General features: G+C 37.4%; 1 protein-coding gene across 1 annotated transcript in view; it reads right to left on the bottom strand.

The window, feature by feature from the left end:
• The window catches only part of SEC62 (SEC62 preprotein translocation factor), a 45584-nt gene extending 33978 nt beyond the window's left edge, over positions 1-11606 (bottom strand). The window contains exons 1-3 of the mRNA XM_078353863.1: positions 11545-11606; positions 2645-2753; positions 1314-1419 (exon numbers count right to left, since the gene is read on the bottom strand). Coding sequence (XP_078209989.1) covers positions 1314-1419; positions 2645-2753; positions 11545-11580 — 251 coding nt within the window. The 5' untranslated portion in view covers positions 11581-11606. The remainder of the gene's footprint in view (positions 1-1313; positions 1420-2644; positions 2754-11544) is intronic.
• Between the last annotated feature and the right edge of the window lie 273 nt (positions 11607-11879).

Genomic DNA, 11879 nt, shown 5'->3' on the forward strand with positions numbered 1-11879 from the left:
AAATTGCTATAAAAGAGAAGTAAATATCAATTGCATCAGTGTTAGCTTGTCCTTGCCCCAATAATAAAACCTATTTTTTCTAAAAGGTCTGTCAGTAACTTCTAGTCTTTGGCAACTAAAAATTTAAAGAAATGTTTAATAATTCTTTAACTTGACAGCTTAAGAAACCAGGTTGTGAAATACTGCTTTTTTTTTTTGAGATGGAGTTTTGCTCTTGTTACCCAGGTTGGAGTGCAATGGCGCAATCTTGGCTCACCACAACCTCCGCCTCCTGGGTTCAGGCAATTCTCCTGCCTCAGCCTCCTGAGTAGCTGGGATTACAGGCACGCGCCACCATGCCCAGCTAATTTTTTGTATTTTTAGTAGAGACGGGGTTTCACCATGTTGACCAGGATGGTCTCGATCTGTTGACCTCGCGATCCACCCTCCTCGGCCTCCCAAAGTGCTGGGATTACAGGCGTGAGCCACTGCGCCCGGCCGAAATACTGGTTTTTAAGAGGGTTCTTAGGTAGCTGATACTTTAAGTGCCATTAGATAAAATATTATTACACATAAAATAATCTAAAAATCCTCAGAGATAAGCTTTAGTATTATGAAAACAAAATTTAGTTAACATATATTAAGAAAATGCTTAATATTAAGAAAGCCAAGAAAAAAAAGAAAAAGGAAAGAAAAACCAGCATACTTCTTTCCAAAAGGAAGATGATTTTGTCTTTTAGGTAAACCACTCACTATCAAAAGTTTTTTCAAAACAGAAAAAGTATCTATTATGAAAAAATATGTATATTACTTAATTAGCTGTATTTCATCTTGAAATTCTCAGAAAAAGACAAGGTAGATATTGTAGCTGCCTTGATTTTAGAAGAAATACATTAGCAAACACTAAACTAAATAGGAAAGGGTATGTGGCTTATGGCTCAGAGTGTAGGCACTAAAAAAACAGCAGTAACACAGCTAATAGGAATCCCTGCAAAAGTTTTGAAAAAAACACTACCCAACCAATTTGCTCTACAAAGAAAGAACTTTCTTTTCTACTGTAGGCACTGGTATATAATTTTTATTGCTAACCCTTCAGTAGGCCTGACAAATATAAAAGTAATGGAACATAAATAAAAATTATATACAGTTAAAAGTGTAATAGTCTAATACCAAACACATTTCCAGAGGTACCAAAGAAATACAGGTTACATGTGAAAACTATATTTGGGTTATGTTGTAGTATCACTACATTTAATGACGTAAGGAGTTTTAGGACTATGGAGAAAATTTACAATTATTATGTTTTTCCTCTCTAAGAAATAAACAGTACCTACCTGTTGCAGTAGTCAACCACGGACTCCCTGGTTGTAAATAAAGCTTCCTCTCCTTTCTTGGCCTTTGCCCACTTTGAATCCAAAAGACAATCCACTGCTTTTGAAGCTAAAGAAGAAATCAATTATTTTAAATTTAGTATACACGGGAATTTAATTTTATAAACTGAAATTTCAACATTCTGGCAACAAAAAAGAAAACCAAACTCAACAGAAAATTAAATCTAACATGATCATGATTAATAGTTCTCCAAAACTTCAATTTGTGAAACATCTTAAGTAACTTTTAAAAGTCATGTTGGGAAATAATGGCATTCAGATATACCAAGTAAAGCAAGATGAATTGATAGAAAAATATTCAAAAATTTTAAATATCTGTATGTAACTATCACTCTTATTAATTACAAGCATATGTAGATAAAAAACCAAAATGTTTGCCCCTCCCTGCAAGTAATAAAACTTCTCATCAAGTTTTACTCTAATAAACTGAGAAATAAGGTCTGTGAACAATCTACTGCTGTCAAAAGAAACAGCTAAATATGTTATATCTGAAGAAATTAGCATATCTATTTTTTAAAACGTGTAATGAATGTCAAAATCAATAACACTAAAGGAAGACAAGATAAAGGAATTTTCTTCTTTACTGGCAATTTAGTTTAGTTTAGTTTTTTCGAAGAGACAGGTTCTTGCTCTGTCACCCAGGCTGGAGAGTACAGTGGTGGGATCATAGCTAACTACAGCCTCTAAAGCCTGGGCTCAAGCCATCATCTCACTTCAGAGACACATGCCAACATATTCATCTCAATTTATGTAGAGATGGGTGGTCTCTCTGTGTTGCACAGACTGGTCTTGAACTCCTCACCTCAAGCAATCTTCCTGCCTTTGCTTCCCAAAGTGTTGAGACTGTAGGTGTGAGCCACAGCACCCAGCTGCAATTCACTTTTAATTGATGAGAAAGGCAAACTCAACCTCTATTTATAAGCTCCGGTGCTATAATATAAATGACATCAGCTTATAATGACATTGTTTGGAAAAAGGAAGCCAAAGCTCTTAGTTCCATGTATGTGTACTAGCTGAACAAAAGGTAGTATTTTAAAACACTGAAAATAAATCCTATTTTAAAAAGTTTCCAACAATTGTTATTAGAAAATACTTTATCTTCTTATTATAGACATTTTCAATCACAATAGGAAAGAACAGAATAATCAACCGCCATATGCCCATCACCAGAACAATCACATTTGGAAAGCATTTTTAAAACTTCTACATATCCCAAAAGTAGGTTAACTTTATAAGATATGTACACTAATATGATTTTATTGATATAATCCTACCAATAAAATAATCAACCCGGTGACCCATCATATTGGTGGATTTTGTTGGACAGTTGAATCGAAGATACTTGGCTACAGCCTTCTCTTCTTTAGATGGTTCACCAACTTCCTGCAACATATGAATATTAATTTAGTATAATCATTGACTTTAGAAATTCATGCACTGAAGAATAATTTATAAATCTATTTTATGAATCTTTTTAAGTGGAGTACAGGCCTTACTTTCAAGCTTTCTCTGAAGTAGACCTGGTAATGTATTCAAAAGATAAATGGAGACTTAAAAACCTATGCTTATTAGTTGGTAGAGGCAAAGCCTATCTGTTTCTTGGCTTCAACTATGAGCCATTTGAGTTTGAGTTGTTTCTTCTACTATAAACTACTTTTGTACCAGTTCTTTTTTTTTTTTTTGAGATGGAGTCTTGCTCTGTCACTCAGGCTAGAGGGCAATGGTGCAATCTCTGTTCACTGTCTGCTTTGGCCTCCCAAAGTGCTGGGATTATGGGCATGAGCCGCCTCGGCTAGCCTATAGTCTCTTTTTATAAGCCACAAACCAGTAATTAAAAAGATAAGATGTTGCCAATAGTGAGTAACCACATGTAAGTAGAAAGAAGTGTCAAAAATAAATGTTAAAATAACAGCCAAAGGTATGTATCCTGAACAATGGATAGTAGATCACAGGAGGAGTTCTCAAATTAATCAATGATATTTGCCTCAATGTAATAGCCATAAGAGCTACTGAGACACTGACAATCTGTACTTTCTCTCCTTTCCTCTTGTGGTTGCAGATACCAGACACTCCTGGGACTTTCTCATCTTCTCTTCTCCAGTAAGGGTGAGGCAAAAATAAAAAATGCAGAAAGAGATGTTACTATCTCATTTGAAGAGGTGATTAACAGAAGTGTGCTGACAGAGTCGTTTTGGAAAAGCTGTTTTAATCTTTCTCGGCTTTCTTTCTTCTATACTTTTTCTCAAATTTTCTATTACTTTCTTCATTGTTTCTCATTCCCCATCTTCCCTTTATTCCCTTTCATTCAGAACTCCTTTAATTTGACGACTTCTCCTGTGTACTTATTTTCCCTACCCACGTACTGAAGAAAATGAAGGCAGTCTGTTTGTATTCATCTTATGTATAAACTTTCAAAAGTTGTCTTATTGCTGTAAGCTACTGAACAAATGGACTGAACTTAATTACTGTCTTTAATGACATGCTGAAGCACAATACACAGAACATTCAATATTTCCAGCGACAAGTAAAAATGTGAATGATTTTAGGAAGGTCTGTTTCTTTAAGAACAAAATGCCAAGTAATAGTACAAAATTATCTGCCAAGAATCTAAGATGCTAAGAATTAATGCTAAAGACAGTTGTTTCAAGTAAAAAAATTCTAAAAAAGCAAAATAGAAAAAAAAAAAATCTACCTAATTTATCTATTTTTATGTCAGATTTTCCCAAAGTTCAGATAAGCCTGAATTCAGTTATGTTTGAAGAAAATAAAGAACCAACAAACCTAGGTTTCAGCTTTAACTTTATCCTGAAAAGGAGTAATTTGTTAGATGAAGTGATAGTTTGTGTTTTGGTTGAGTCTCCTGGCAGCTACATCGTTCATTTTTTCCTTTGTATTTCCCAAGTCTTCTACTTCCAGTAGCCCAATCACCAGCGCGAGATCATACAGTGTATCCTACATTCTGCAACTACCAGCTGTGGGCTATTTGTGGCAGTAAAAATTAAAAGCCCAAACCACACAACCCAAAAGACTACTATAAAAACCAAGTATTTATGAAATTAAAACTTTCATATATAAAAATATGTATCACAAAAAGTAGAATCTTTTTTTTGAGATGGAATCTTGCTCTGTTGTGCAGGCTGGAGTGCAATGGTGCAATTTCAACTCACTGCAACCTTCACCTCCCAGGTTCAAGTGATTCTCCTGCCTTAGCCTCTCAAATAGCTGGGATTACAGGCGCCCGCCACCATGCCTGGCTAATTTTTTGTAGAGACAGGGTTTCACCATGTTGGCCAGGCTGGTCTCAAACTCCTGACCTCAGGTAATCTACCAGCCTTGGCCTCCCAAAGTGCTGGGATTACAGATGTGAGCCACCATATCTGGCCAAAAAGTAGAATCTTAAAAAACGGCAAATTCAAAATTTAACACTCCAACTTCAGGAACAGTTACAAGATTCATAATGATTTATTTGAGGCCTGACTAAAAAATATACTTAGACATAATAAAAGGCAAAAATTCCTTATTAAAATTTTTGCAACCATGCTAAAATATATTAATATATGTTGGTATCAGGTATATTAAATAATAGTATTTAATTATGTTTGTAAAATACACTACACTTCTCAGAGCCTCAATCAGTAAATAATATTATATGTATCCATACATCTGAAAAATACTATAAAAGTTGAAAATAATACTATAAATGGTTTACAGAAACCAATTCTATTATATAATCACATCATACATGCTCAGTTTTTTCCTCATCTGATAAATCTGTTGTCAATTTAAAGTTTACCTAATTAACTGATAACTTGTTACTGGGAGGCGCTTGATTAAAAATTGTGGGGGAGAAGTCAGAATAAACACGACCTGTTCATTCAGACTTACAGAGTGCTTACCCTATCACCTTTGAGTGCTACAGTTAACAGCGAAGATTTGTAAGGCATGATATGTATACTCTGTTATGTAACTATTAAAAGCAGTAATAATTTCCCAATAAGAGGGGCAGAAAAAATATTCTTGAAATACGCAAAGTAGGACAGGTTGAGTGGCTCATGCCTGTAATCCTAGTATTTTGGGAGGCTGAGGCAGGCAGACTGTTTCAGCCCAGGAGTTCAAGACCAGCCTGGGCAACATGGTAAGATTCCTTCTCGAAGAAAGAAAAAGAAAGAAAAAAAAAGAAGAAAGAAAGAAAGAAAGAAAGAAAGAAAGAAAGAAAGAAAGAAAGAAAGAAAGAAAGAAAGAAAGAAAGAAAGAAAGAAAGAAAGAAAGAAAGAAAGAAAGAAAGAAAGAAAGAAAGAAAGAAAGAAAGAAAGAAAGAAAGAAAGAAAGAAAAGAAAGAAAAGAAAGAAAAGAAAGAAAAGAAAGAAAAGAAAGAAAAGAAAGAAAAGAAAGAAAAGAAAGAAAAGAAAGAAAAGAAAGAAAAGAAAGAAAAGAAAGAAAAGAAAGAAAAGAAAGAAAAGAAAGAAAGAAAGAAAGAAAGAAAGAAAGAAAGAAAGAAAGAGAAAAATTAGCTGGGCGTGGTGGTGTACATCTGTAGTTCCAGCTGCTCAGGAGACTGAGGCAAGAGGACCACCCGAGCCCTGGGAGGTTGAGGCTGCAGTAAACCGAGATCACAACACTGCACTCTAGCCTGGACAACAAGGTGAAAGCACATGAAATTGAGGTGAGATTATCAATGTGGATGGGAACATTGGAAGAGGAAGCTGAATTTTGAAAGATGAACAAGTTTTGGGTAAATTGATTGAAAAGCCATAAATACTGTGGCTGAGAATGACACAAAATTTGGCTTCAGTATAGAAGCAAGTTAGGAACTACCCGGAGGTTAAGTGTGTAAAAGAAGACTAAAGAGCCATCAAGGTAGGCTGGGAAATTTCTATTTATCCTGTAAGCAGCAGAAAAACCACTAGCAGTTTTTGAATAGGACATAATTAGAAAAATAATTTAGACAAGATTTTGGTGGCTGTGTGTAGGATGAATTGGAAAAAATGCATAAGGCAGAAATGGATGGAAGACTGCTGTAATATTCAAGTAAGTTGTGGTGTGATACTGGACTATAAATGGGAAAAAAATTTAGATATTTGAAACCTTTCAAATGTAGAACAGATATAACTCAATGATAAAGTATGAATGGAATGGCTAGGTAAAGATGTCAGATTTCTAACTTTATCAGCAGAAAGGAAATTTGGGAGGAAGGTGCTTGTAGAGAATGACCATATCAAATTTGGGCATGATACATATATACAGATACTATTACTCAATTATAACATTCCTGAACACAGACATAAATGTACTAATCTACTGACTGCTGACAGAGAGATTACACGTAAACCCTTATTAAATATTAGGATACATAAAAAATTGGGAAGTTATATATATTATGCAATAGAGAATCTGATATGGTATGTATGCACAAAATTTAAAAATCTCATTTTAACAATTAATTTCAAGGTCACCAAACTATTCCAAAACTGCATCCTTTCCTTTGTAAAGGCACTACCAAGTGGCAATGAAAGGAAGAGACCCAGAAAACATGGACCTGGATAATCTCTCTCAACTAGACACAGGATTAACTTGTTTACTGATACTTTCTTAAAGTATTGCAATTTATTAACTTATAATAAGTTACCATATTGTAGACTCCCTTTCATGCAACAAAGTAATTTGTGCTATTGCTTGGGCTTTGAAGCCAGAAAGATAGATTGCTATAGAAGAGTACCATGAGAGGCAGGGTTCATTGGCTCATGCCTGTAATCCCCACCACTTTGGGAGGCCAAGGTGGATCACCTGAGACCAGGAGTTAAAGACCAGACTGGGTAACAAAGTAAGACTCCACCTCTACAAAAAATTTTTAAAAATTAGCTAGATGAGGTGGTGCACACCTGTGGTCCCAGCTAGTTGGGAGGTTGAGGCCAGAGGATCACTTGAGCCCAGGTGTTTGAGGCTGTAGTGAGCTATGATGCCATCACTGTATTGCAGCCTGGGCACCAGAGTGAGACCTTGTCACTTAAAAAAAAAAAATACCATGAGAACATGAACAGATAGTTGGAATTATAAGAACAAGCCATCACATCCAACGTGCATAGTTTTCACTTTTACTGCTCCTCTTCTTTCTGTTTATACATTGGACTGCAGTACCTCCCCTCTTTGTTCTCTTTTGATGTGAACAGAATATTTTTTATAACTTTTCTAGAAGACTTCTAACAAAATAAAGGCCTTTTGGGAATAGCAGCACCCACTAATAAAGAGAAACCAACCCATCAATCTTCTAACAAATGGAGAGAACTTCTTAGTTCAATGAATGAGCACAACTGTCTTAAAATAAGGATGCTAAGAGCCACTAAATTTAGGCTGGACTGCTTTTCCTTTCTTTGCACCCAATACCAATGCACTGGGCTTACAATTCAAAATTGTTTAAATTGGAAATTTGGTTAGAACACTCATAAAATTATTTAACAAATACAATTTTTACTGTAGCCTACATCAACACTCATATACTATAATAAAACAGAAGTTGCCATTTCTAAGTTATTTTAGCCAACATTTAACCTTTTTGAGAAAAAAATACTACATCAAGAGTAAGTATGCCATGGGCCTCAATCTTACAGAACTTATGATACAGAGGAACTTTTAAAAATTACTACAGCCAATTAAAATGAGCTTAGTTGGTCTGTCAACGATGAACTGAGCAAAAAAGAAAAAGGCTTGGTTCAAGCAGTATAAAATATTTGTGAAAATGCACATAGTAGGTTAACAGTAAAATCTGAAAGCTGGAGGGGACCTCAATCATTAGTAACACAGTGTGCTACAAATAAAGCTTGACAAGAGTATCTAGACAACAGCAGTGCCCTTCTGTAATACCTCCAACTCTCTTCTGTACTTTCCTTAGCAATGGGTTTGCTAAACTGCAAAGCCCTCCATTAAGCCACTGGGGGGAGTTTTCTGATTTAGGGCTGGCTTCCTAGGTTCTTTCTCTTTTCTTCAGAATATTGAGTGAGACCTCAGACCTGTATAGTCTGGCTATATCGTCCTAAATTTTCTCTTTTCCTCCTTTTCCTGAAATTAAGCACATAAGCCCATGATATGTCAAGGTTTTATTGCCCGCCAGGAAGACAGATGGTGCAACAAAAATAACTAATGGAGGGTTATGAAAGTTGTAAGAATTAGCCATTTAAATGTCTCAAAACTCAACTGGATATTTTACATATAAGCAGAATACTGAATGGGATGATTCTCTTTAGCAGGGAGAAGTCACATCAGGTCTTTATGTTGTACAATTCAATATAAAGACATTAGGATTAAGGTATTTCGGAGCAACTTATTTTTTATCTATTTTGAGATGGAAAGAGTATTCAATTGGGAATTAGAAGACCTGGTCTAAATCTGGCTTTACTATCTTGATTGATGATCCTAGATTAAGTCAAAAAACCTCACTGGACCTCAGTTTATCTGAAAAACAAGGGTGTTGGGTGAGATCAGTAAGCTGCAGAATCACCACTCTGCTTTCATGTAAGGCTGAATCTGTGAAAAGGGGTTCCAAACAAACCCTACTAGATCCTTTTTAACTCTAAAATTTCTTGATACCAGGATTGTAAATCAGCTTCTAGTACGCAGCAGCACACTGTTAACCTATTTGTAGTTACTGTATGAGTACATGTAGCTCACTTTTGGTTTTCAGTGACCAGTAATGTGAGTCCAGGAAAGAAATGTGACAATAGTTCTCTTACTTGAAACTTTGATGGGACACGAGAATCTAAAATTACACTGAATTACACAGAAAAAGCAAATAAATTAGCTACTTTTGTTTAACCCTGAACTTATTTGTTTGTATCAAACATTTCTCCCTAATGTGCCCACTACAATTAAAGATCACTGAATCTATTAAACATAAACATCTTTCTAAACATAAAACATCAAGTAACAAATGATCGAAACTCAGTTGGTATTATAGACCTTTTGCCTAAAGAATTCTACAACAGGATCATTTTTGTAAATTAAACTCTGAACTTTTCATTACATTTGATCTTTTTATCACAAGTGATGTATTATAGAGTTTCTGATTATCTGGAACGACAAACCTGAGTTACTTTCTAGGTTAGTATATTTTCATAATTGTGTTAGGCTGCAGACAAGTAGTACTCTAAGATCTCCCACAAACATTTTACACAGCCATGCAGAAAATTTCAAGGACAGGAAAATAAATGTCATTTAATTTTGCAATATGCCAAGTAGATTTTTAATAATCAATCTTCAAATAATAGAAAGTAAATCACTATACACTCCCTAACTCCCAACCTAATAGATTATTTACTGAATACAGAGCTGTTAATCTTTCTTCTGCATATCAAAGAGTGCCTAACAAAAACCAAAATAACAACCCAACCTAAATCCTTGATCCTGGGTAAGGAGTAGAATAGAAGGGAGGGGTTACATGCCAAACACTTTTAATAACTTCTAATAAATAAGTTGACTCACCTATTATTTTCACATCAACCTTATGAATTTTTTTCCTTTTTTTTTGAGGTAAATATCCCTTCTCACAGATGCAGAAATTGAGGTAAAAATTAACTTGCTCAAAGTTACTGAGCCAATAATTGGTGGAGGCAGGGTACAAACAGGCAGTCTGGCTCAAGTTTTAGCTCTCTGCCACTGTCACTATATCACTCCACTGCTTCTGTTTAACGTAAGATCACAACTAAAACAAGAGCAGCTATTCAAAAGGTGAATTATATAACCCTTACAACAATATTAAAGAGCAACTGGAATTGTAAAACAATGTGTATTAAAGGGCATAAAATCGTACTGTCAAGTGCAAACCTAAGGAGTTTCAGTAAGTACAAATCTGACAATTTCAATATACAATCTAATAAAATATTGTATGCCCATGTCAGAGGAGTAACACTAAGTCCTGAAAGATTAAGAACAGTATAATTAGAAACTTCTACTTATCTTAAGACCTAGTCTGATCTATCTGAACTTGAAATCTGCCTCTTTCTAATTCCCTTCTGTACCCTGTTCAGAACTACTTTCTGCCAAATTGCGAAACTTCAAATTTGATGATCATGTGTGTCTTTTTCATAGCACTTAAAAACTTTCCAGAAGAATTTTAACTTGCATAGCTCAAAACACCTGTAGTGTAGGCCAATAAATTGATAAACTTAAAAAAATGAAGGGATAAAATGGAAGACAGAAAAAATCATTCTAAGCAATGGTAAGGAACAGAAAGACAATGATGAGTATAACAATTTATGGTAAGTATAGCAACAATTTACCACATGTGATCAATTTATGAGGCCTTATGAAGGTTTCTCAGCACATCACCGGATGAGACGACTAATAAATATCCTGAGTCCAAGATGTTCTACATAATTAACCCTCTTGGGAAAGAACAAGAACGCGGGGAAAATCGCAAGGAAGAAATTTACAAATGACATGCATGTGGAATGAGGGAGGGATGTTATGTAGGTTACGAGGATGACACACTGGCATGCGAAAGGTTTCAGGGAGCCACCAGCTCCTTGCAGCACCGAGGTCGTGGTTGTTTACACCATGTCGCCTGGAAAAAAGCCGGCAAGCTTCAAATGGACTATTAAGTTTATAATATTGAAGGGAAAGATCGGCAACGCAACTGAACATCTGGATGAGCAGATCGCCGCCTGGGCCCCGGGGCAGCTGACCGGACCAGATCATTCTCCCGTGTGGTCTATGCGCACAAAGAACCAGCTGCTTTAGGTCAGTCCTCCGCCTCCTGCTACCCCAATTACCGTGGCCTTAATTTCAAGATAGCTAAGGCCAGAAGATGGGGTGAAGGGAGCGGAGGTGCCTCGGGAAGGGTCAGCGCCTGCGCCCCAGAGGAGGCTGACCTCCCAGCTCGGGCCCGGGATGGCACGACCACAGGAACTCGGGGCCCGCAGCCGCGCCTCCGCAGCCGGATTCAGAGCGCGGCGCCTCCTTCCTTCCCCTGCTGCTCCACCACCACCTCCGTCTCAGTCTCCGCCGTCACCAACACCGCCCCCCCTCAGGCCCCTCACAGCAGCTCAGCCTAGAGCCAGCTACCTCGCGGCGGAATCTCTCCCAACCTCGCCCTTGCTTTCGCGGGCCCTTTTAGGGAGCTTTCCCCGCTCCTTCCACTCTCCAGCGCGCTGAAGCCCCCTGCCCCAGAGCTCGGCTTTGCTACCTGAATCCGTTTCTTGTGTCTCCTGCGTTCCGCCATGTTGGCCGCTCCGCCCGATTCCTTCTGACGTGGAGCGAGGAGGGGGCGGTGGAAACCTCGCGAGAGCACGCGTCGAGACCCGTTATGTAACCCGCCGGCTGGCGCCTGGGGAAGCGGGTGGTCGACCGCCCGGCTGGATCTGCGCTCTGCGCTGGCTGGCGGTTCCTGCTCTCCCGTTCCCTTCGCTTCTGTTGTGCGGGAACTGGAGAATCGTTAGGACCAGGAGGAAGCAGAGAAGTGGATCAGAGAACAGGAGGGCTGGGAAGAGCCCTGGTGTCTCAAACCTGACTGAGCATCTG

The sequence above is a fragment of the Callithrix jacchus genome, chromosome 17 (genome assembly GCF_049354715.1).
Source record: "Callithrix jacchus isolate 240 chromosome 17, calJac240_pri, whole genome shotgun sequence".
Taxonomy (NCBI): Eukaryota; Metazoa; Chordata; class Mammalia; order Primates; family Cebidae; genus Callithrix; species Callithrix jacchus.